The 26,624-nt window shown below is 36.4% G+C and overlaps 1 protein-coding gene across 1 annotated transcript in view; it reads left to right on the top strand.

Annotated features, from left to right (window-relative positions):
* Window positions 1-26,624, top strand: part of GPC5 (glypican 5) — a 658,111-nt gene that overhangs the window by 309,479 nt on the left and 322,008 nt on the right. The window contains exon 5 of the mRNA XM_007196859.3: window positions 13,793-13,918. Within this exon, the coding sequence (XP_007196921.2) occupies window positions 13,793-13,918 (126 nt within the window). The remainder of the gene's footprint in view (window positions 1-13,792; window positions 13,919-26,624) is intronic.

The following is a 26,624-nucleotide window of genomic DNA, read 5'->3' as shown; positions in this document are numbered from 1 at the left end:
ATATCCTAAAGGTTATATAAATCAGTTCTATTCAGTGTGGAGGGGGCCTACACAGAGGCAGGAAGGGAAAGATTACTGGGGCTCATCCTGGAGAGTGGCTATAACACCATCTCGTCCACATGGGTGAAGGGGGTAAACTCCCACCTACCTCACCCCGTCGGTGGCAGCTTGCAGGCAATGACTGACTGACACAGGAGCCTACGGGGCTTGCCCGTTGCTCAAGGTGGTAGGACCAAATATGTGAAATTCACACTGCAGCACTCCTTGTGGAATCTGGCTGAAGATGAGACAACATCACTGCTTAACTTCTTCCTCCCCAGTCTATCTGGCTTCCCTCACTACCTCTCTCTTAAAAGCATCCCTCAGTGAGTCACCTGCATCCACATTGCTGTGTCAGACACTGCCTCTAGGATATCTGACCTAGAGATGTCTGAAGAAGTTCCTAAAATAAATGCAGAATAAGTGTAAACTAAGGCAGAAGTATAGTCTCCTATCATAAATATAGATATTTCTCTATATATTCCTAAGTTCCTAACTTCTTTTGTTTTATTTTCTCCCACTTCTTCTTCTGAATTCATAGAGAACCTTTCTGTTGAACGCATTGCCTTCTTGTCCTATTTGTAAAATTTAAAGAAGGAAATTTACATATTAAAATCTGTCTCCGGATCTAAGGGTTGTGCTAAACTTGTTGATAGAGTCTGGAAAAAGGAGCTAAACTATAGTTTCTTATTATTTTAATCACATTTTGGAGATGTACTTATTCAGTCTACCCAATTTTTCCCATGTATATAGCATGCTGGTAATGAGCTGATTGGAGACTTGGGGTGATTGATACATACCAGTTACAAAGGTCTCTGAAAGTTGAGAAAGACAAGGAAAAGGTTTTAAACATCTAGCAAAGCATCACTATTTAGCCTTATTTTGGGGCAGAAACCAAGTCAACACAGCTGTAAAGGACACTGCCCTCATATAGCTGTCTAAACCAGCCCAGGCAGAGTGCTTTCCCTATGGCAGTTCCTGCTCTCTGCTTGATTGCTTGAAGTTAGCTGGTAAGAGTAAGCTATTAGCAAGCTTAAATCAGTGATAATTAGCTGTACATTATGATTTCAAAGCGGTGTGGCTGTGCCAGTTAAGTGGGTAATTAGGAAAACCCCAGGACGATAAATTAAGACAGAGTCTCAACATCAGTGCCCCATCTGTTCTCCAGCTAGCATTCCAATTAGCCAAGCCTCTCATTTAAGAATATGCCGATTAAGGGGTGGGCTGTATGCATGAGTGTGTATTGGGGTAATAAAGACTTAGGTCTCAGTAAAAGTAAAATATTTTTAATGTCAGAGGTGATTTTGATGTGAAGGTGGGGAAAGGAGAATTTTTAGAAATAACAGATTTTCAATGTCGGAAACAAAATATAATTTAAATTGTTTTATAAGTTTTTGTTTCAGTTTTCTCTTCAGAACTTATTTGGGATATTGTATCAACAGGAAGTTCCATTTTATTCTAATGTGATTATTAAATCTTGATTTGGATGAAAATTTTACCACTTGGAACATTAAGAATTTTATTTATTGAGGATGGAAACTAAAGAGGACACTTGAAATTGCATAGTTTAAGGAGAAGAATGAGTCAGGGCATCATTCTTGTTCAGGATGGGTCTGTCTATGAAAGCAAATTAATTGTTACCCTGTACATCACAGAAGAACACAGAGATGTGGTTAAAAATAATTAAATTACAATAGGAAAAATCTTTAAACATATACTGAATGAAGAACAGTTAATATTATTTAGAATGACTGCCAAGATAGCTCAAAAGGTTCATATTAAGGAGAATCAGTTGGCTTAAAATACATGAATTCATAGCTACGTTGTTAAACCTTATTTAGTAAAATAATTTCTTATTGAAACCACAATTAATTTTTAAAATTCTTGATGTCCGTGTGTTTGGGTAAATGTGTTTGTTTACATGGGTAAATCAGTATTGATAGACTGGGCTTAATGAATTGTGTATACACATACTCAGTGGATGAAAATATCCATGGGTCAGGGAAAAGTCAACTCTTTGAGAAAAATTTAATGTCATTTGTAGGACTGGAGAAAGCAATTTCCAATCTGTTTCCTAAAAGGAAGTTAGTGCTTCTTTGAGGTGCCACTGTTATTTATTATCTGTAAGTTTAATTTACTAAAATAAAGGCCATGTTCCCTTCAATGAGAACATTTCTGTTTAATTTAAAACAGTGCTTAGCGAGTGGTGGCAGTGAGGGCACCCAGGGCAGGGCAGGCCAAGGTGAGGCTTTGGATGAGGGGCCAGAGCAGGGCTAAGAAAACGTGAGCGCAAAGCAGGCTAGCGTCAAGCCCTACATGAATAATGCAGGGCAGGACCCCATGGGTCAAAACCCAGGCACACAGGAAGAAGGAATGCCAGAAGGCAGAGCAAACATGTGGCAAAAGTTTAGGCTAGTGGTGCTTAACCTTTTGCGGGTCATGTATCCCACTGAGAATCTGATAAAAACTTCCCAGAACAAGAAAGTTCATAAACAAGGACTTGAAACTGTGTTTGCTCTTATTTTCTAGATGTTCGTGGAAAAAAATTAATGACTATTTCATGAAATATCTGAAACTAAATCCAAACAATGGGCAATTAAGGTAATATTCCACAGTATTTGTGTTGAAAGGAGAGATGGCGCCAAGTAGTTGGTATAAACTAGAAGTTGAACTTGTGATGGTCTGAGAGGTTTGGTGTCCAGTGGATGACTGCTGTTTGCTTTTTGTTTTGATGGTAACAATTATTGAAAATGACAGAAAACAAACTTATGTGGTTATCAGTGTCTGCAATTAGCACTCTCATAGCTTGCTTGCTTAGATGAGGATAGGCTTATATCAGGGAATATGAGATTTATTCTAAATTCTTCAAGTTATTTACATCGATGGTCCATAATGCTCCGGACCTCAAGTTAATTTGCGACATCTGTAATATTGAGACTGTCAAATTTAAGTTAATGTGAGTCAAAATAAATCTCCCCACATTTCTCACTACAGAAAGAATAATAAAATATATTTCTCAGCCATAGGAAAAATGTCCTTTTAAATTGGACATTTTTCTAACTGGTTCAACAAAAACCTTCTGTTTCCCAGTAAACAGCAGCTTTGCCGGATGAGCTGAGCAGGTTTTCAATAGTATTTATAATCATGACCATAGGATTATCTCATTTATATGGCTCAAGATATCCCCCATCAAGAAAACCAAACTGTGAATGCAATTTTCCCTGTCTAATATACCTGAAAGCAACCTTCCTCCCTTCCTCCCTCCCTTCCTTCCTTCTCACAAAAAGTGAATCTTTTATCCATTTTCCTTTGGAAAGTCAGTGAACATCTGCAAAGTTGAAAAGAACCCCAAATTCAGCTCACATTTTTTTCACTCAAATTTTTTAAGTGGTGAGGAGGATTTTAAATATGTGTCATATTGAATTTGATGATTTTTATAGAAGTGTATAAAAGATACTTCAGAATTTTTAGCAGAATCTATGGGGCCTACATCAGGATAATGAGTGAGGCTCATTTCTTTTACCAAAGTAGCAAAAGTAATTGTACTTAGAAGCATCATGAGTGCTTCTACAGCAAGAGTACCAAGCACTTTCTTTCTCTTGGTTTTCTGTTGCAAAGAATATTCCATCAGTTTAAATCTATCATTGGCATTTGTAGTGTCCAAATCATGCATACAGATAAGAGGGAAAAATGGGGAGCAGGTAGAATCAAGAGATATTCATATTTTTTTATCCAGTTGTATGTTGAATAGAAATAACAAAGCTGCCAATTTCTCCATAATTGTGCTCAAAATAGAAGAAATGTGTTTCTAGAGTAGATTATATCATTTAATAGAGACTCTGCTTTTCTTGATTTTTCTCATCTTCAAGATACAAATTTATGTCAACCATTTCCAGGCCATACCATAGTCTCCAGAATCACAAGTGGAATCTTTTGCTTAGAAGTGCAACTGATGAAAGTTTTAAGGTAGTTTTGGGATGATTCTTTTTGTTTAGGCCCATATTCATAGACTTACAGACTTGCAGATCAAATTGTCTTCTAACTGATTGATTCTTTGATGAAGTTTGATGACTTTTGAAGATTAACAGTCTAAGGTGCTCCTTTGGTTGTGTTGGTTTGACCCTCCTTCAGCAAGAATCTTGTTAGATGTGCAACACTGCAACTTTGGGGTCCTGCAAACTGAGTGAATCCAAAGGATTTATAATCTTTATTGTATTTGGCTTGTCTACCTTTCCCAATGTAAGCTAAGCCTTATATACACAAAGTACATATGAATAATCATAATGGAAGCATGGAATTACTTTAATGCTGATCATAAGGACAGTATTTTATTTTATTATTTTTTTTAAAGAAAATTTCTGGTTTATTTGTCACAGCATGGTTTGTGAGATTTGAGGGACAGTATTTTAGATGTCATAATTGGGTAAATGTGATTATGTATAATAATGATGTATTGTTCAACCCTGGTCAGCAATAATCTGTGCCACCTTTCAGAAGTTGGGCATACAATAATACCTGGGTTACATGTGATATTCAAGAGTAATTTTTTTTCCAAAAAGAGAATTACTAGAATAATAGGAATATAATTGAAGACTAAAAGAACTCATTTTCTTTGAAGCTGGTTAACTATACATTTCTTGACCCTAAAGCCTGTCTTAATATCAGAATCCAGGAACACAAATATATGCATTGAGAGGTATACAGTAAGTGAAAATGCAAATGAGAATAATTTGTACCAGGCATATATTGTCTATCAGTTAGACAAGTTTGTGGATGGAGGTAGCCAGGAATATCTGACTGAAGTCATTAAATGAAAAGAAAGAATGAGGAGGAAGCCCATTTATTGGCAGACTATCAAAGTGAAAGTAGTTCATTAATGTTCTGATGCTGAGAGAGGAAAATATTATCCAGAATGTTTTCTTATCCCCTAAGTCATGGAGTTTATAGTTAAAATGTTAGCAACCACAGAAAACATCTTACTGCAAAAGAGAGTAACATTCAAGATTTGACCTAAAATCCTGAATCTCAAAATACAGGTATAATGTTTCTTTGTATAAATGACCTATATTAGAATCATTAGATTTGCAAATATTCTGTTTGGCTAAACCTTTTCATTGGTCTTGACCCAGTCAGGTCCTAGACACTTTTTCTATTGGAAGATTAATAGCATGCTTCCTGAAACTAGTATAACTGAACAAATAATTACATATTTTAATGAAAATGAACAAAGTTATGAGGTAGGAGAGAACATCACACCTCCTTTGGGATGGATGCTCAGTTTAATACTATCTGATTTGTTTAAATATTGGATGTTTGGTTCTGTGCTTTTTTTATAAATGAGTTAAGGTCTTTGTTTAAAGTCCTTTTTAATGGAGAACAGAGTCGGTGCTTTTTGAGGTACTTTTTTACAACATGGGAAAATGAGGTGAGAGCTTGTTTTGAAAACCTAGTTTTGACATCAGGTTTGAATCACTCTTTTTAGAGGAGGATGCTTTCAGAAAGGGTGCTTTTTACTGGGATATTAAATGGTAATGCGTTGGGTTTGAGGGATATTGAAAAGTGAGAATAGAAGAGTCTATACTAATTGCATAGATGGTTATGAATGTCCAGCTCAGGGCTGGTATAAAATCACCACTAGGGAGCCTTAAACACACAGCACCTGTTGGAAAAGAATCCTCTGCAGAGAGGATGGGAGGATGTTAGCATGTTTCCAGTACTTTTTCCCATCATTTTCCCTGTGCCCCCGCCCCAGTCTACTGCCCATCTTAACCATCTTAACACCTTCAGCTCTGTTGAGAAAGCACAGTAAATCTGTGAAGGAAGGGAAATCCCATCTCATGAAAAAGAAGACTTCCTACCAGGAGGGAAAAACCTGGAATCATTTAGTCAGAAGAAAAAAAATCCTTCTCTAGGAGAATAGTGCTGATTCTGAGGTCACAGCTTCCATCCTGAGCAGCGGTTCAGGTGGGGTTCAGAGAGCAGACTTTATGAGTTACTCTTTTAGAAAAAACAGCATTTTCGTTTTTAATCAAATATGAATGCAACGTGCTTGAAACACATTTCCATCTGTGATAAAACTCCCTGATGCCATTTATTGCTTTGCTTCTTAGGGCTACATTCACCCTCTCCCCGCGTCTCTCCAGGAATCATGAAGCCTGTATAGAAGGGGACCAAGAAGCTAGATTTCAGTCTCCCTATAGCCCATCTGCCTGCATGTATTTAATTATTTTCAAGAATTTACAATGAGAACCATTATTGCCAGAGAACAGAAATCTAAAGAAATCTTTAGAAATCCCTTCTCAAGATCTATACAAATATTTTGTCAAGTAGAATGACTTCGTTGAGAATTAAGTCAAATGATGAAATATAGATTCAGAATTGCCAGAGAAAATAGCCCTTATCCAGAAACATGTGATTATGTATTTCCTCTGCGGGGCAGGAGACTGACACTTTAAATGTCTCCTGTTTGACAACCGTGGTCAGACACGTCCACAGGTTTAAGCCTGTTCATTAGTGCCATATTAACCTTAACTCTGCCTCAGGCCATTAACCAGCAAACTGCACATTTGACCTTTGTTCTACAGATATTTTCAAACAGTGTGTGCGAGGCACTGCTTTTAATTTGGGTTCTGTATTATGTGTGGACTGATGTGAGGGCTGAAAAAATCAATATATGTCATTAAATACAGAAACGTGTGGTCTGAAACATTCCACAGAGAAAAGTTCCATTCGAAAATCAAATTCTTCTCCAACACTTTTCCAGATCATCAGCTTTGCTCAAAATTAGAAATAGTTTTTTATATCATGTTCAAGGGAAAAAAGGTGAGGAAGTGTTCTATGTAACAGCTGATAAATGTTTTAAAATTGGAACAAATGCCCACTAGATGAAGACCTAAGACTGAGAGGTATGACTTTTGAACATAGCTCTGTTTCCAGCAATGTCTCATGAAATGAAATGCAAAATCAAATGTAGATTGGAGCCATATGCTTAAGTGAAAACAGCTCTCTAGAAAATCAGGAAAGTTTGAAACATGCTGTTGTCACCCTTTAAACCATACGTATCAGAAACATGTCAGCCTTATAAATTAAAAAGTAAAAATTGGCTTAGTGGACTATTTTGATAAATTGTGCTAGAGTTGCTATATCCAGGTTTTGGAATAGTATACAGCTGTATAAAAATAAATAACTCTAGATTTATTAACCTGAAAAGGGTTCATGATATATTGTCAAGTGACAAGAGCCAATTGCACGTATGTGTATAGCTTGGTCCTAGTTTTGTAAAACCAAACCATCTCTGTCTCTGTCTGTCTGTCTGTTTTTGGTTATGTGTTAGGGTGCACATAGAGGAAACTGAAGAAAGCACCCCAGGCTGTTAACATTTGTTACCTCAGAAGGGAGGATGGAAACACTGTGGAGGGACAGATATGAACTTATTCTTTATGTGCCTTTTAGTTATTTAACTGCTCACCAAAAGATATGTTACTTTTGTTATTAAAAATGATTAAAGTCAAATGATAATGGTAAGCCAGTCAAAAGTGTCACTTGGTTTTAGAGTAGTAACTGGACATTCCTGTGTCAACCAAACTAGAAATGATTACTTCAGGGTGAATTGCATTTCCTTTCTTTCTTTTTCTTTTCTTTTCTATTCTTTTTTTTTTTTTTTTGGCCACGTGACAGATCAGGAGACTTTCTGGCACTGCAGGCCTCCAGGGCATGGGAAGCAAGGAAGCACTAACTATGTTGGTCCACGTTCCTCTCCAGTCAGTCAGCTCAGGGCAAGCAAGGCTGGAAGCTGTGAATGAGCAGTTGTGTTCCAGCCTTCTTCCTCTTTCCTGTGCTAGCACAGTGTGCAAAGCTGTTCATTAGCCAGCGATCAGAATTTTCTCCACTCCCTGCTTCCTGCACCAGATCTTTTAAATTGATAAAGAGATACAGATAAATCCTGTCTAAACATGTTGCTTTCTAAGTGCAGATTTTGGCAGGAAGAACTGATGTATCTCTTTTCTAGTCCACCAGTCTACTACTGTGTTCTGTGAAAAGTGTGATTATTTCTGTAAAATTTTAAAAACAGAGGGAAATATTCTTTTCTATAAAGAGTCATTCAACTTTGATTTGTCAAATATCCAATATCTGCCCGATACTGCAAAGTGATGGCATTTTTATTAATTAATGAAACAACGATGTCAAGGTCTGCATGAACTAAATGCTTGACTAAATAACGAACTTAATAAATAACTGACTTAGTCACTTTTCACAAGTCCTTCCACTTCTTTGGTTTTAACTTTCCTTAGTTATAAAATAAGAGGCTGCACATTAGTATCCTGTAGTAAGCTTTCAGAAAAACACAGATCCCTGGTTCCTACCCCGGACACAAAATCTGAATGTCTGAGGGAGAAATCTAGGCATACAGTTTATGTTTCCTTGGTGATGATAGAGTGCATTTAGGACAGAGAACTACTGGATCAAATCATCTTTAAGGCTCTTTCTAACTCTTGTCTTTATAATATAGTGTACCTGTGATATATTAATTATAATGGCTACCTTACACCACAGTGTGACTAAACGTTAACGTGTCACTACATGTTGACTTCAGCATCACATATATATTGGGTTGGCCCAAAAGATCATTTGGGTTTTTCTGTGAGATCTTCTATATTCTCTCCATAAGAATATATATATATATATTCTCTCTATATATGTTCTATATATAATATAGAATCTGCCTTGAACCTGTTTAGTAGAATCTGGCACAGCTTGTAGTCCTGCCCTTTAGATTTCTTCCATTTTCTAGGAAGGTCTTTCTGATATAGCTCCACAATCTAGGAGTGGGTCCCGTAATTTAAAGTTCCCCAAGTCAGCTGTGCTCTTTAAGGACTAAATTATCATTATCGTTTTTTAAAATTGTATTTCATGTAGAAACGTCTAATTCTGGAAGTTGTTAAAAAACTAACACCGCATCTGGGGCCAATTCAACAAGAATTTGTTAGGTGCCTGTGGGGTACCAAACTGTGGTCCAGACCCTGGGGATATAAAGCAGACATGGCTCTTGTCTTTAGAGAATGCACCTTTTAATCAGGGTGGCAGATATACAGACAGCGAAATATAATACCAGATAACCAGGGCTATAAAACAGATGGCAAGTGTGGCGTGAGAAACGGATAGACCAACAGAAGCGTCACAGGCTGGTCAGGCAAGGAGTTAAGGGGGAGATGAGGATAAAGCTGGATTTTGAAGGATGGGTAGATGGTTGACAGAGAGAAGTGGGAGGGAAGGCCATTCTGGGGAGAAGAAAAGGTGGCATCTTATGCAGTAAATATTGAGATTTCTGAGGCAATATGAGTGTGTGGTTTTGGCTGGGGTGTGAGACTAGAGGGAAGGGGGACTGTCATGGGCAACTAAGGGGCAAAGAGTAGAGAGATGATGAGCTACGGTAAGACATTTTACCTGCATGCTTAGGATTTTAAAGCAGGAAAGTGTTATGGCTGTTTTCTGGAGCAAATTCTGCTAAGAACTTGGGGCATGCATTGAAGGGAAGATGGGAGGGCAGACCTAGTCAGAGAAATCATTTGTTAGACTGTTGTAATCCCAAATGAGAAATTCTAAATTCGCATGTGGCTCTGACATATAGGCTTTGAATAAATATTCTGACAAAGAATGTTTTCCTCTTTAAAAAATATTTTCGGAGTGTTACTCTTAATAATTATGTTTGATTTCTGTATTCTTGAGATGTCTTAAGACCAAGATGAGCAAACAACGTGTACGTAACACAGCTCTTCAAGGATAAGTAGCTGGAGGCTCTAACATTTTCAATTTATTTTTCTCCTAATTTTAACTGGAAATATTCTCATGACGGTAGAAAAATAAATGTATGGATATAGTCACCCTTCCAGCAACTTAAATTTTGAATCATCCGAAGAATATAATGTTCTATTCACTGTGACATTTCATGTACAACTGGAAAAGGAGGGCCTGGTGCATTTTTTTTTTTTTTTAAAGTAGGCTGAGCATTAAGCTGGGAACTGAAGTATGGATTCTTTTCTCATGATCAACATTCACTGGAGCTGTGGCAGTAGGTAAATGTTTTTAACCTCACTATGGCTTCTAGTTATTTGAGCCCTTCATTTCTTACCAATTCAACTCTTATTATTATTTTTCTATATCCAGTATAGATCTCCTGGTCCTTCAACACAACCACTTTTTTGCAACACTAGTCTCAATTCCTGTGACCTCAAAACTGCCAAACACAGAATATAGAGTTCCAAAGTACGTTCTCTGCTCAATTTCTATCCTCACAAATCAAACCTTATTTCAACATTCACGTGGACTTTCTTCCATTCTTTTAGTCTCAGGGAATTTGCTCCAAAGCTAACCACTCTGTTTTCCATAATCCTTCCCCTCTCTTCTTTTCAGAACTTATGATCCATCAGTTATTCATTTGTTTTTCTTATCTTTGTATCAGTTAAGAGAGACTAGGTTGTGATGTGGTAACAAACCACCTCAACCTATCATCGGTTTAGAACCAAAAAATTGTTTTTGTTCCCAACCTATGACCATTTCAGACCAGCAGGGCTGCTGCTCAAGTTGCGGTTGCTCTGGCTTTAAGCCTCAGAGTTACAGAGCAGCTGCCATCGGAAACGTTGCCTGCCATCAGGGGAGAGGGAAACAGAAGCTGGCAAAGCCGCGTTGGTCCTTAAAGCTTAAGCCTGGAGGGAACAAACATCACTTCTGCGTACATGACTAGAACCCAGGGCAAGTCACAAAGACAAAGCTACCCTCAAAGGGTAGTTCACCTGACTGGGGAGGGGAAGACAATTAGAAGTTATCTTAAAACCTTTGCTTTACCTGTCAATTCTAGATTCCCAATGTTTTTCAAATCTATCATTTTCCTGACGTTGACTGGGAGGTTTTTTTCCCCATCCTCATACCTCTCCCTTTGGACTTGCTTATCGTCCCCTAAGTGACCTCACTGCTTTTCTGTTTCCACAATACTGCGATGATGGTGATGTCACTTGCTTGCTGGAAAAATTAATGGCTCTCACCACCCGAATAAAACTGAAACATCTTATGACGATCAACAAGGCCGACTATAATCTGGCCTCTTCCTGCCTTTGACTGCGATTCCCATAAGCACACTCCTTACTAGCTAAACTAACTGTATGAGTCTCTGAATACACAGTGTTCCTCTTTACCTTTGTTTATCCTGGATTTTTGTTGGTGTTGTTTGCTTCTTGGTTTGTGTTTTTTTTTTTTTTTTTTTGCATGGAACACTGAAATGTTACCTTCTTATTTCCTGATTCTTTCTCTGTCTTCAAATGTGACACTACTTATTAATACTGTGTTATTATTGTGGATTTTTACCAGACTGTGCATTCTTAGAAGGCAGGGACTGTTTTCTTTAGCTGTGAATCCCTAGCACCAACACAGAGCTTGGCACTCCATAGTGTTTAGTGTTTTGTGACAAATAATTGATAGCCGATAGTTTATGGAATGAGTGGAAATCTTCGAGGAGACGATCCTTTTGTAGAGAAAGCAGGCAAAGGCATGGAAGTAAGTTTGGAGAGCAGCAAGCATCTCACTTTTGTGGAACCCGAAAGTGTAGTTTGGGTTGTTGCTGAAATTGAGATGAGAGGGTACCTTATATAGCTTTCTAAGAAGTTTGGATTTCATGCTGTAGAGAATAGAGAGCCATTGATGGCTTTAAGCAAGTACATGGCATAATCTGTGGACTACCAGATTTGAATTTCTATAGGTGGCTCTCATGGAGGATGGGAGGTGATTGTTAAAGGGACCGATGGGAGGTATGCTCTCCTGGTACAGTAATTCCAGAGAAAGATGATCAAGGCTTGAGCTAAGGCAATGGCAGTAGCATTGGGAGAGGGGACTGGAAAAGAAAGATGTGAACTTTCCCCCTTATGATCGATTGGTTGTGAAGGGAGAAATGAAACAAAAGCACCATTTACCAAGAGTGAAGTAGGAGGTTTGCGGGCCAAAAATTATCTATTCAGTTTTACATGATCAATTTGAAGGTCTCAACATTTGCAGCCGTTTGTGCCAGGCCTCTTCATTTCTAAAAGATTCTTTGATTCCAAACATGTGGTCATTTATAGTGAATAGAATTCAGGACAGGAGCCATACATCTTCCTGTTCATTAAACCCCACCTCTCTAAGAAAGAACCAGTCAATTTCATCAATTATGTTTTCATAGCTGCAGCATGAGAATTGATGTTTGTTCATTCATTCCAGTTAGTGGAACACAGCCATCAAGGAGAGACTTATTTTCTAGTAGAGGAAATCGATAAAATATAGATAAGCATTTAACTGTGCTAGTGAGAAAAATAAAGCATCATTTTTTTTTTTTTTTTGATTGAGCATGAGTTAGAGATTTGTGCTTCCTGCAACCATTTTGTTATCACTTGTCCGGTCAAGCTTTGCTAAAAATTTGATTAAATACTCACCAGACACTTGCCATGGGAACTTCTGATCTTCTCTATGATTGCAGATCTTACATATTTGAAAGTTATATTTATCCTTCCAACAGAGTAGTGGTTATTTACAACTCCATCAGTTTCTACAGTTAGTTCTTTGAAAACCAATAAGAGAGAATTACAAGTTGAGACGGTTGAGCATTAGTGCTGTCAAAATTAGATTTAATTTTAAAAAATTGTTTATTCCAGCTATAATTTATAGACACCCCTGCTCTTTAATTTCATTTTTAAAGAAATCATTTTAAAAGTATCAATGGAGAATGCAGTTTCATAATTGCTATATTTTAATTACTCATCCCACGAATTTCTGAAGTTTGCTTTCCTGCCAACGTTTCCATCTCCTGTCCCTGCCTTTTAGTCCAGAGGGGGCATTTCCTGTGGATCAGGCTAGTGGCTTTTCATTCCTTTTCCCCCAAAACAATTGTTTATGTTAAAAAGTTCAGAGCTAAAGTCTTTAGGACTTGGTCTTTTGAAATGCTAAAACTCAAGTTTTTGAGACCTCAAAGCCTTGGTTTTAAAACTCCAAAGTCTTGGATTTCTAAATTGAAAAACTTTTTTGCTGAGTTTTCCCTTTCCATAATTGATGGTGAAAGGGGAAATATTGGGCTGGCCAAAAAGTTCGTTCAGGTTTTACAGGAAAAACCCATGAGACAGAAGAAACTTAATAAATGTATTAAATATTACTCCCTCCAATAACTTTTATTTTCATGCTTCTGAAGTGTGTTACATACCTGGGTTCTCTCATATTTAGTAAAGACATATTGTTTGATGTTCTTAGACCCCAAAGAGAAGACCCAGATGGGAAAATCACCCAAGTCTACTAAACTTTTAATCAGTAAGCAATCGGTCAGCTTGTTATAAGCTTCTGACATTTCTATATGCAAAAGAAATTAGTTAGTATCACTGTGGTTTAGGTGCCAGTAGGTAGTGAGGGCTTTTAGGGAAGCTAAAGTGGTTTTGTGTGTATGTGTGTGTGTGTGTGTGTGTGTGTGTGTGTGTGTGTATGTATGTATGCATATACTATTCACAACTTCTTGGACCTGGAGTTATATAAAGTTCATACCCAGTGAAAACTTCTATGTAAAGAATAAATTTGAATACATTTTTTAAAAAATGTAGTTTTTGTCTTGTTAGAAAAGTATTGAAAATATGTAGAGAAAATTTTAAAAGTTGCATTCTAAACATTATGCATAACAAATTATGCTATTTATATTGGCATTTATTATGGATTTTTGGGTTTAATTGTTTTCTTTGTTTTTTCCATTCAGAGAATTTATCAACAGCCTTCGACTGTACAGGACATTCTATGGAGGCCTGGCTGATCAGCTTTGTGCAAATGAATTAGCGGCTGGTGATGGACTGCCGTGCTGGAATGGAGAAGATATAGTAAAAAGGTATTTTATGTGTAGTGGTCTGTGAAAACATAACGGCCACTTTCATCCTTGCTATCTTTTTCTAGTTCTTGAATGCACTACTTCAGTTTTAACTTTGCCACACAGGTTAGAGGATACATTAATTCCTTCTCTTTAGTTTGTCAAAAATAAGTTTGATTCTTTTTGACATTTTAGAAATATGATAGCATTCTGTGATGTTCTGAAAGTTCTCTTGTCTTTTCTATCTATGGCTTACCCAACAATCCCACTTTTTCAGTGAAGTATTACTTAACTTCTAGCCAATCTGTCTTGTTTCTCAGGTATCTTTTTTTTTTTTTAACTTTATGAGTATTAGAAAGAGGACATTCGGTGAAATGTGAATACCTATGCGAAGATTTGTTATGTGGATATACGTCACAGCAGCATTAATATGTTCATCCTACAGTTGTCTCTGAGTGTATGAGTGTGTGTGAGAGACAGAGGGAGAGAGGGAGAGGGAAAGAGGGCTGGTACTTTTATGTATGTCTGTTTGAGGCATTGTTTATTTGTATGTTGTCAATTGTTCTCAAGCTCAGGAGTGAAATTTTTCACCTTTTTTTCCCTCACCATCTAGAATTTCTAGAGTTTATTTTCCTTCACTTCCTATAACTGGTTGTGCTCGCAAGTAATTTCCTGAGCTTGAGAAAGTCCTAGATTCTCCCTCTGTAACAATAGTGTTGGTCAATACAATTGGCCAGGAATTAGTCCTTTGATTTTCCAATGCTGGTGATTATCATAGATTGTAGACCTGTGCCGTGTTTGGATTCGAATGTTTTAGTGTATTTTTGTTTTGAGCAATCTGCTAAAAGGTAAGGTGTTAAACTTTCTGATTTACAAACACACCTACTCTGTATAAAGATAGGTAGTTTAGTTACCACTAGAATGATGAGTTCATTTAAAGTGTCCTTTAGCAAATTCAATTTACTATGATAAACATATACTGTAATTAATATGAATATAAATGTATGTAGTAAAAACTGTTTATTTCTGTGTGATCATATTCATTATAGTTAACGGTTGCATTCCTGATACATTAAATGATTACTTGTAGTTTATATCCAGATATCTCATAGGGAATCTTTGATTTCACAGAAAATAATTATTGAAGGCAGGAACTATACTTAAATTTAAATAAAAAATTTGGCTGACATAGCTAGTGTTGTTTTTTCATTATGCCCCTTGGATGCTGAAATGTATTCTTAAATATATTTGTCTTGCCTTTACTGAGGGCAATCATAGCATGCATAGTATTTTGAATTCTTACAGTATTCATGTTAATAAGATTTCTGCCACTTAGACCTAGTAATTAATTCTACTTTGACTTATACTTTCTCTTTTCACATTGTTCAAACTGGAATTGAACATTTTTGTGTATTAATTTTTCTACAAGGGCTAATGAGAATTTCATGATTAATGAACAAGTTAGTATAGAATATAAATATATTTAATATATCACATTACATTATACATTTGATTCTAGAACTGCAGGACTCTTAGTTTCAATTTGTCCCATTCCACTCTATTTGGTCTGAGGTTTGTATAATAGGAAATACTGTTGGAGAAATCAATGATTTGGGAAAACTTTTTAGAAGGAGAGTATTTTCAACTCAAAAATATATTTTCTTCTACATGATATATATTTTAAGACCTCATTCATGGTTTTTGAATAAAGAAAGCTCATCTTTAGCAAGAACCCTCCTTGGGAAGTGTGCACATTTCTGGTAAAGAAAGTGAGCAATTCTCATTATTCTCACTTGCTTCCAGCTCCTGTCTTCCCTTTTCTATACCACCCAGCCTCCTGTTTGTCAGCTGCTTCTAAGGGCCCTATGTGACTTCACTCTCCTGTGAACACCTTTCACTTTGCTTAATTTTTTCTCAAACAGCCCTTCTAGCTCATCACCTTAGCTGACATTTTCCCTTTTTTGAGGGTGTTTTTTTTTTCCCCCTCTTTTGTCCCTATCTCATGGGTCACCAACCTACTCCCTTGCTTCTCTGGGCCAGCAGATGAACCTCACACACTGGTTCCCTACCACCATCTCTAGGCTACTTCCCAAATGAACATTTTTAGCCCTAATTATTTTCTAGCACTCAGCTGAGGTTTCACAAGAATCATCTCATTGAACTCTCCCAAAACTTTATTCCCTAATGCTTCAGAGTAAGCTGATGGGGTGTTATTTCTTTTCTGTTTGATCTTGAGAAAACTCTCATGTGTACTTTGACATTTTAAAAAATATAACTTAAATTATAATTTCATTCATGGCTCAGCCAGTTCTTGAAATAAATTTAGAATAGGATTTTTTTTTTCAATGCAAAGTCAATGCTGAAATATAAATATCCATCATATCTAGTTAACTGATCATGGTATATTGACAATGGAATATTATGTGGCCGTCAAAAATGATTCATATTTATATCTTCTAAAGTGGAATAATTTCAAGTAAAAATAGACAGAGAACAAACGTATGGATATCAAGGGGGGGTGGGATGAATTGGGAGATTAGGATTGACGTATATACACTACTATGTATAAAATAGATAACTAATGAGAACCTACTGTATAGCGCAAGGAACTCTACATGGTGCTCTGTGGTGACCTAAATGGGAAGGAAATCCAAAAAAAGAGGGGATATATGTCTATGCATGGCTGATTCACTTTGCTGTATGGCAGAAACTGATACAGCAGTGTAAAGCAGCTATACTCCAAGAAAAAAGTTAAAAGTTGGATATTAAATATTTTATCAACAGATTTGCATAAATTACTGACATTCATTCCACATAGAATATTTCTGGACAGTTACATGAAAACTGCTGATATATTTAAAGTACTGGAGAGGCTTTATATTTTATTTCCATTGTATTTATTTATATTTAATGGAAACAGATGTTATAGTGATGTTAGAATTATGAGCCATTATTGCTTTTTTTTTTATAATTCTTTTTTGAAATAAAAGCACTATTTTTACGTTTCGTTTCTAACCAAATTGGATTTTTGTAGTAATTTTGTGATATAATTTTTTCAAAGCATTAATGGATATGTTTCAAAAATTCAGTAGTTCAGTAATCTAAGATGGCTGCAATGTAAAGTCAAGTTCTAATGAATGTTAACAATCCCAAACTATTAGCTGCTTTTTCCTTGAGAATAAACAGAGTATAGCAGCGATCAGTGGGTGAAAATGCTAAGATCCCCATATAGAATATTCATTTCAGAGACCTGTAGTTGGTTGAGATAAATAACGCCTTCAAATTTTGAAGAAAATGAATATCAAGTGAATTTGTTCCACATTTGGGGATCATAGGGTTTTTTTTCCTTTCTTATGCTGGATTATAATACTCATCAAGTTCATTCTAGAGAAATTATGCCAAACACATCAATAGGATAAATTTGTGGCCAAGATTGAGCATATCATTCATTGTTAAGAACGAAGTGATTATTTTGGCAAGATTTCTTCCCCTGGAGGCATTTTTTAGGAGATGATTGGTCAGATTATTTATGTGCACAGACGTGCTGCCTCAAAGAACAGGAGAACCATACAAATTGTTTCAGTATTATGACAGGCCTATAAACTGGGTCAAATCACCTTTGTGCTCATCAAAAGAGGTGGAATTCCTCTGTGGTTGTAGATGAAATATCTCAAATAGTTGTAGCATATTAATTCATGAAACAAAATCTATTTTAATTCAAATGATTTTAAAGAGTGCATGCATACCATATACACTATCACGACACCGAGGTCCACAGTTCAGATGATTTCTGATTAACCATGAAAATGTATTGCTGAAATCCACGAAGTCTCTAACTCTTAAAGTCCCTCTTATCTACCCCTCCTGTCTCTTCATCGTGAAACAAAATTGTTCTCTGGAAGGCCTGCCAATGCTAACTCTGTCCTCAGATCCTTGTGATTGCAAATTGATTGTTTGATGGCTTGCGCTCGTCTTTCTGAGTACTGAAGTTCAGGTGACAGCTACTTAATTACCAGGGCTTCCTTTTCCCTTTTGATTAATAGACAGATAATCCAGTAACTCTCCCTCGATCTCCAGGAATTCATAACTTCCGCAACAACCCTTAAACTAGCCAATAGCTGTTAAGTATCCCTGTAAAATTAATAATCCACGTGATTTCTACTTCATCTTGATGTAGTTAATGTTCTTTAATGCTTCTTTCCTAACCCAGTGTTTTCTTTTTGAACTCTTACGGTAAGGTGCCCCTTCTCAACATATTAGAATCAAATTTTTAAAAAATCAGATAAAAATATAAAACCTTAAAAATCTGAGATTTTATACTTCTCTATTATCAGTTTTCTTTCCACCCAGGCAATGACATTTTTTCTGGCCATAACTTTTTTTTACCTCACTTTTTTTTCTCCTTTACCCATTATTTATCTGGAAAGACACTTCATCTTCAAATTTTCTTTTTCTTCCTGACCTTCCTACATATTATATATTTTTTAAACACCTGGCTTAGTTTCCAAATGTCACGGACTACATTTTAAACCCAACCAGGTCTCAGGATTGTTCTGAATTTTATTACTGTAACAACTGCTTGTTTTTCCTATGTTGCTTATGCAAAGGCAGTATGTTCTTCATGACTTAAACACTAGTCTGTTTTCTATTTTTTTTTTTCCCCTCGCAATTTCTACCTCTTCAATCAGGTTTATAATACTGAATTAAACCTTTGTAATAATCATCATTGTTATACCTATGGCCTGTCTTACTTGGTTCAGAATTGGAGGTCACTTAAAAGGGGTGACTACAGGGCGTCCCCATTCCTACCCCATTGCAACAATCTGCCGTGGACCTTGATATTTCCACTATTAATGGAATATTTTGAACTAAATCATTTTCTCCATACAACTGTGTATACAGTTTTGCCAAACTCCCAGTTTTATCTTGGGTCCTAGTGGAATGAATTCCCTCATTTGTGTTTTATTGTAACCTCTAAGTCCACCATGACACTTTGAATACTTTTTTGCATTTATATGTCATATATCTTCCTATCTACTGAAATTTATTTTATAACACAGCTTCTGTATCTGAGAGGCTAAGAGCAATGTCCTTGAACACCTATCAATCATTTTTTAAAGATAACAGGACCCTGAGGAAAAGGAATTTTTATAAGTGTTAGTGAGAACTAAGTTATGGTGATTTGGGGATGTGGCTTGGTGATAACATTTTGGTGGGTAATATATGGTTCCAAAATGAAATTGAGTGTTGGAAAAATGAGAAGAAGAGAGATGAATCATGAAAGTTTCTACCTATGGCTGACTCTGGATACTGATTTTTTTTTTTTTTTTCTAACTTAACCTTAAGATCATGCCTGTCCCATTGTGTGTACTTCCATAGACATTTGGTGAAACCAGACTCTAAAGAACTCTAAGAACCTCCTGTTTTAGAGACATATTAGGTCTGATTGTCTTTATCATAAATGAGGCATCTGGGTTGGGGATGGGTAACAGTGCCAAGGCCTGCCCAAGGTCAAAAGCTGAGTCTGCTATCTTCAGCATGGGAAGAACTGAAACATTTTTGCTCTTTTGTGGCAGAAATAAAAAGTGTGGTTTTAGATATATTATCAGACTGTCGAATTCCTCATGTTGTAGAATACACAGTGTAGGTCCAATGGGACGAGTATCAGTATGACTGATGTATTAGGTTCTGAATGAGCATAAAATGTGTAGAGTTCTTGGCTGTGTACCATCTTTCTGCCTTACTATAGTATACTTGCTTGGCAGATAATTTTTATTTAAAAGATAATGTCTAAAATAGTTATCCCATAGTTTGGTTCTGTAGAAAATAAGAGAAGGTAGCAAGGGGATGCACATTTTATCAACTTTTCTCCAAGTTCTGACGTTCCTAACTAGTATTAAAACCTAGGAAAATATCCATTCTTCTCAGGTCAATATACACATTTTGTTATTTTCTAAGAAATGCTCCATTAATTTGGCAATAATTGCATGGTGTCTCATCTTCTGAACCGAGACATTTCTTTTGAATCTTTCTTTACTGGCTTATTTGCTTCGTAGTCAGTTGTCTCCTATTAAGCAGTACAATCATTAAATTTAGGGAGCTGGACTCAAAGGTGAAAGTAGAAACTGTTTCACTAAACCCACTCTGAAGGCTGCTTTTCCCTGTCTCTAGAATGAAATCACAGCCAATTCTCAGAATTTTTTTTTGTCAAATGTCTGAAGGGTCTTTTATTGTCATTAGTTCCATAAACAGTCTAAATTCAGTTATCAAATTCAGCCCGAAGAAAGTCTAAATTCAGTAAAAAGGTCTAGGCTGACTTGATACTCAAAACTTCACTTAAAGCGGCCATTTCTTTGCATTGCCATGAGGTACTGCTCCAGTCTCAGAGGCACCTGTAGTGGGGGGGGGGTGAACCACTTCAGGTCCACGTGCCAACCTTGACTTCTCCTTGTTCTCCAGCCAATGTTTCTGACTCCTGCATGTTTGAAGCTGGCAGGACAATGGGGCAGCAGTGAGAGAGAAGGGGTGAGAGAAAGGAATATTCTTTTTGGCTGATAATTTTGTATCTTTCATTGATGATGATGATTGCTAACTTGGTGACTATTAAGACTGATGTTCTAGGGCTTCTGTGTGCTCAAGACAATGCCTCTTCTAATCTTTTCCATCTGGCTTCTTTCTGCTGAGATCTTCTGGTTGGGTTCTTTTCTCCTGCATGGTCCACTCTAGACCACAGAAACTTTGCTTCTCTCTCCTGCTTTTGGTGGAAGAACAGCCTGTATTCAGTGGAGCTGCCTCTCTTTACTCTGCTGCAAGGCAGGCAACTTCTGCTACAGGCATGGACCGCCTTCCATTTTCTTAGGCATGGATCAACCACCAGTCCTTTTAATCCTTCAACTTCCAAGGATCCCTCAGCCTTTCTCACTTAGGATGAATGAATGTGGGAAGACACAGCAGTCCAAGTTTCTTCAAAGAAATTCTCTCCCTTGGCCTCTTCAATCTCAGTCCTTCAATACAATTAAGATGGACGCCAAGATGAAGGACTCAAAACCAGTTTTCAGCCATCTGCTTTTTATGTCTAGCACCTCAGTTTGGAACACTGTCTATCATCTTGTTCTCAGCTGAAACGGAAATGGAAAGAGTGCTATTTTGGCATCCTTTTACATGTATTTGGAACTGGTGGGAAGGAGACAGAAAACTAGATTCCATGTTCAATACTGCAATTGACCTTGAATGGGATACAAAGGTAAGACTTTGTCCCCACCTCAGGGACTTAGATTCCAAACACAGTAGAGAACATGTTCACAATATGAACACAGTAAGACAGATACTGTGAAACAAGAGAGACACACAAAAAATCCCACAGACTTTCAAATAAGGAGGAAATCTCATTCGTTTGAGGAGATTTGAAAACTATTTAATAAAAGAGGTAATATATGATATGGGTCTCCATTCATTTCAAATAAATTCTCTGAAATATATATGGATGAGATGAGATAAGATAATGTCTGGAATTTGCTTTAAAATAATTCAGTGATTGGGGGGAAGAGGGTAATACTATATATGAAACAAGGTTTTCTGTGTGTGGATAGTCATGGAAGGTGTATTGTGGGTTCTTTGTATTTGTATGTTTGAAAATTTTATAGTAAAACATAATAAATAAAAAATATAAGGCATAATAAAAATTATGTTGTCAAGGGTCTATTCTGTCACATATGCTGTTCTGAATGATGGGGATACAGTGATGGACAAGACAGATATGAGCCGTTTCTTATCAGATTCAGATAAAGAGGAGATGAACACTGTTCAAAGGATTACAGGTATGAATGGTTTACAAAATCTTTAAGGTTGGATGGGATTTTCATCAGCTGACCTGGAAGCAAGAAACAGAATGGGAGCAAATGCATTTCTGAATGAAGTGATCCAAGTTTGGTGAACTCTTAAACAGCATTATTTCCATTTGTGTGTAGCCTTTCAGATTTTCTCTTCTCCTTCTCAGCACTCTTTCATTTGGGCTTCATGGGTGTGTCCTGACTACGTAGTATTAAGCTTTCCATTGTTCATTATAGTGTAGCCACTTATTCAGAAAGTTGGTAAAAGCTCAGAGGTTAGGACCATAGGCTGAAGAGCCAGGCTACTAAGGTTCTTAATAAAGATTAGCCACTATAGCTCTGTGATTTCAGGCACATTTATTAACTTCTAATTGCATCAGTTTTCTTATCTTTAAAATGTGGCTGAAAATAATACCTATCTCATATTTGAGAATTAAGTAAGTTATTCACATCAACAATTTAGAATACTGGCTATCACATAGTAAACATTCAAAAACTATTAAATCTTCTTATTGAGCAGTTTATATTCCTTTACTTCAGTAGGAATGAAACACTATTGTATTAAGGTTCTCTCTTCATTGGAGGTTTTCTATCATGGATCAGAAAACTTCCATTTGGAAAACAGACCTGTGAAGGTTGGTTTATGAGTCAGTAAAAAGTAATATCAGGGATTTTGGATTGGAAGTAGGAGATAGTGCCTTATTAATAGTTGAAAGAATTATTTCATTGAGCATAGAAGTAGAGAAAATATATCTTAATGGGCAGTTTATCAAATGCTCCAGTTTTTGGAGAATTTGGAGAGTTGTGGTCTGTCTTGTACCCACGCAATACATCAGTTTTCTCAAGGGACAACTAAAAGTTAAGATACAAAGAAAAAACATTATAAAGATAAATGAAAAATATTTTACTCCCAAGGAGTAGTTTGGGAACAGTCAATCACTTTCTTAGAGTTGATCATAATGAACTACCCGTTGACTGGAAATAAATGTCTGAAGCCATGCTAAATATCAGTACATCATACAACAGATTGTTTTGGTGACATGATAGTTTTAAGGCTGCTACACTTAGAGTCATTTCTCTTCATCCATTGAGTTCCCAAAGGAAATACATATCATAAATAGAATCACTAAAACAAAATGAGGTTGAACATCAGTCATCACGGTGTGTCTAACTACTCAGTTTCCTGCCAGACTGACACGGTACAAGGAAGCTATTTTTAGCTTGTTACTTGCTTCCATCAGAGATTGTGTGTAGAGAAAGATGAAAAAAATAAGAGACAGCAAGATAGAAGTTCACTGAAGTGGAAACCTAAAGGACCTTTTCCCATCTGTTTGGCACAGAAGTTGTTATCTCTTTAGGGATACAGATGTCATCACAGTTCCATAGACTTGTGAGTGCAGGTTTTGTTATTGCAAAGCAGCAACGGCCCTCAAGGGCTCCGGGAAGTTTATTCTTACCTTAGCCTGAGCAGTTCCTTACTTTTCCTTCATTTTCATATTGAACTTAGAAGTGAAGGACTCTTCCCTTTTTAGTAAAATAGCTGTAAGTTTGCTTATCTGTAAAGATGGCATATCTATTTTTTCTTAGTCTAGTTCCTACACTTCCATAACAGAGGATATAAATTCATCAGTGAATGATTTATCATATTTTAGAATAAAATGCCAGAAGAGATGAAAGAGGTCACTGATTTACGATACTTTCTTCTTCAAATAGAGTCTAGTTTAGTCTCACTTATTTTATGAGAACAGCCCACTGGTTATCAGCACATTTTCTTGACCAACCATCAGGATCCTTATTTTCTGATGCATTCCTCAAAGCAAATGAGTTCCCCAAATCTGATTTGAAATTACTTGCACATTAATGAATGTAACATTTGAAGGGTATTGACCTGTATGTTTTGATTGGCATGATTACTATAATTATGTATTTCATTGTTCTGAAGATTTCATTTTCTCATGACTATACTGAAATGAGGGAATGTTTTAATTTTTTTTCTCCTGGGAAATAAATGAATGCAAATTATTTTTTTTGAGTATTTTTTTTTTTGGTATAATCCACTTTCAAAGCTCTATCTTTAATCATTTTTATATGTAATGGAGCCCCAAAGAGTTCAAGTTATAAATCTTTGGGGTATTGAATAAGAAACCCAAGAGTCTTAGAATCATGAAGGAAATGAGTCTCAAGTTTGGAAAGTAGCCTAAAAGCCAGTTCATCCGATACAGTACAAAACTCTGAACAATGGTTGTGAGAAGGGAAAAACCAGTAAGAAAATTTTGCTCTCTATACACTTTCAGGATAGTGCTTAAATTTTTCATAACATTTCTATGTAAAGAATGGTATTTTCATTTTAAGAAATGCCATTTAATTCTTGAGTTCCCTCTATCAGCCTCAGCCAACTTGTACCTAAATTGGTACAAAGCTGCTCATTTCTTTGCTTCATTCTATGCAGTTCTGACAGCACGAAAGCCCTCCTCCTAATAAAGTGAAGACTCTTTGCTAGCTAGGAAGGCATTAATATATGATGTGTGATGATATAAACATTTTCATATAAATTTTACATACATTAAATATGAAATGACAATTAATTATGGATATGGATGAAATAGTGGTCCTTTTTTAGATTGTTCTAAACAGGACCTAGGCATTTTTAGGGGTATTGAATCAGTAAATCAGCATTTTAGAGTAATATATTTAAACTATTTTGTATCAAACAAAATGAATGTCTTCTTTTAGTGAGCATGGAATATTTAAATATAAGTAGCATTGCAAAGTAGTTAAAAATGTATGGCACTGTTGGTTTGGAATTGAGTCTTTGCCATCTAATTTGAAGTCATGCTTCTCAATTTTCCATACATGTTTCTTCAGAAGTAAGTGGTCATGCTCTGTGGGGTAGAAAGAGGCACAGTATAAACATAAAACCTGCAGTGAGACGGCTTCCTATGTGATAAATATATAGTAATGTATTTGATGTATTAGGGTTTCCAGAGAAATAGAACCAATAGTATCTATCTACCTCTCATCATCTGTCTTCTATATTTAGAAAGAGGTTTTCAGGAATTGGCTCATGGGTTTGTCGGGTCTGGCAAACCTGAGATCTGCCGGGCAGCTGGCAGGCTGGAAATTCTGTTGAAAGTCAATGTTACAGTCTTGAATCCAAAGACAATCTGGTGGTAGAATTTCTTCCTTTTCTGGGAACTTCTGTCTTTTCTCTTATGACCTTCAACTTGATTGGACGAGGCCCACCCACATCATATAGGTAGTCTGCTTTACTCAGAATCTACTGTTTTTTGTTTTTGTTTTTTGAATTGGAATATAGTTGATTTTCAATGTGGTGTTAGTTTCTGCTGTACAGCAAAGTGAATCAGTTATACATATACATAAATCCACTCTTTTTTAGATTCTTTTCCCATATAGGTCATTACAGAGTATTGAATAGAGTGCCCTGTGCTATACACCAGGTTCTTATTAGTTATCTATTCTATATATAGTAGTGTGTATTGTCATACTAAGTGAAGTAAATAAGTCAGACAAATATCATATGATATCACTTATATGTGGAATCTAAAAAAAGTGGTACAAATGAACTTACAACACAGAAATAGAGTCACAGATAGAAAACAAACTTATGGTTATCAGGAGGAAAGGAGGGGTAGGGGGAGAGATAAAGTGGGAGGTTGGGATTGACAAAAACAGAATCTACTGTTCTAAATGTTAATCACGTCTAAAAAATACCTTCACAGCAATATCTAAATGAGTCTTTGGCAAAACTATTGGGTGTCGTGGCCTAGCCACGCTGGCATGTAAAATTAAGCATCACAAGTAGTGTTCTAGGTGATGACTGAGATGGCAAGTTGGTGCTCTCCTGGAGCTCTTCTAAAGATGGTGTGTTTTAGATTAAGTCTCCAGGGAAAACCTCTCTGGAGAAGTCACATTTAAGCTGAAAATGTGGGAAGATCTGATTCTTCCACGTAGAGAGAACATCATGCCTCATGTGTCTGCGGAACAGAAGGGAAATCAGCATGGGTGGAGCATAGTGAGGCAAGTAATGCAAGAGGATTGTCTGGAATGAGATTGTAGACGGGCAAGTGTCAGATTGCATGGGCCAGAGAAGAAGTTTGGATTTTATTCTAGATGCATGGAGAAGTCACTGGAGGCATCGAGCCGGGACTGATATGATCTGGATGCTTCTTGGAGAGTAATTTTGAATATAAAGTTGGAGAGAAACCAAAGAGAAACTTACCATTCCATACTGGCTGATGTGTGTGTCATGAGAGAGAGAGAATGAAAAAGAGAAAGAAACTGATCATGTGCCTCTGAAGAATAAACCATTATAATTCACGGTGAATGAAAATCTGTCACACTTGTTTTATCTGGGAGATTTGTCTTCTTTGCAGAGCAATTCATACTGTAAGGAAACTACAAGTACGCTGAGGATAAAGCATGCACAATCTATATCACAGAGGGACTTATCCCCGCTGAATATAGTTCTTCCTCATATGAGTTATAAAAACACTGAACATCTAATAGAAAATTGCATCAATAAACAGTTCACAGAAATTTATCAGAGGTTTTTAAACATATGAAAAAAATAATTTCAACCGTGCAAGTTAAAGAATTTCCAACACAAATTAAATAAGTGCAAACTAAATTAAAAAATTATTTTTCTCAGTTATTATACGGATAAAGATCCTTAAATTTTATAATTCACAGCATTGACCAAAGAGTGAAGAAAAAGGTATTTAAATACCTCAATAGAAGGAGCAATTATTTCTGACTTCTGTGTCTTTGAAGGACAATTGGACGACACATATCAATATTTCAAATGCATATGACCTATGGAGCAGCTGTTTCACATGTAGGAATTTATCTTCAGACATACCAACATATGTAAACAATAG

Source organism: Balaenoptera acutorostrata, chromosome 18 (genome assembly GCF_949987535.1).
Source record: "Balaenoptera acutorostrata chromosome 18, mBalAcu1.1, whole genome shotgun sequence".
Lineage (NCBI taxonomy): Eukaryota > Metazoa > Chordata > Mammalia > Artiodactyla > Balaenopteridae > Balaenoptera > Balaenoptera acutorostrata.
This window is presented reverse-complemented; position numbering and strand designations above follow the sequence as displayed.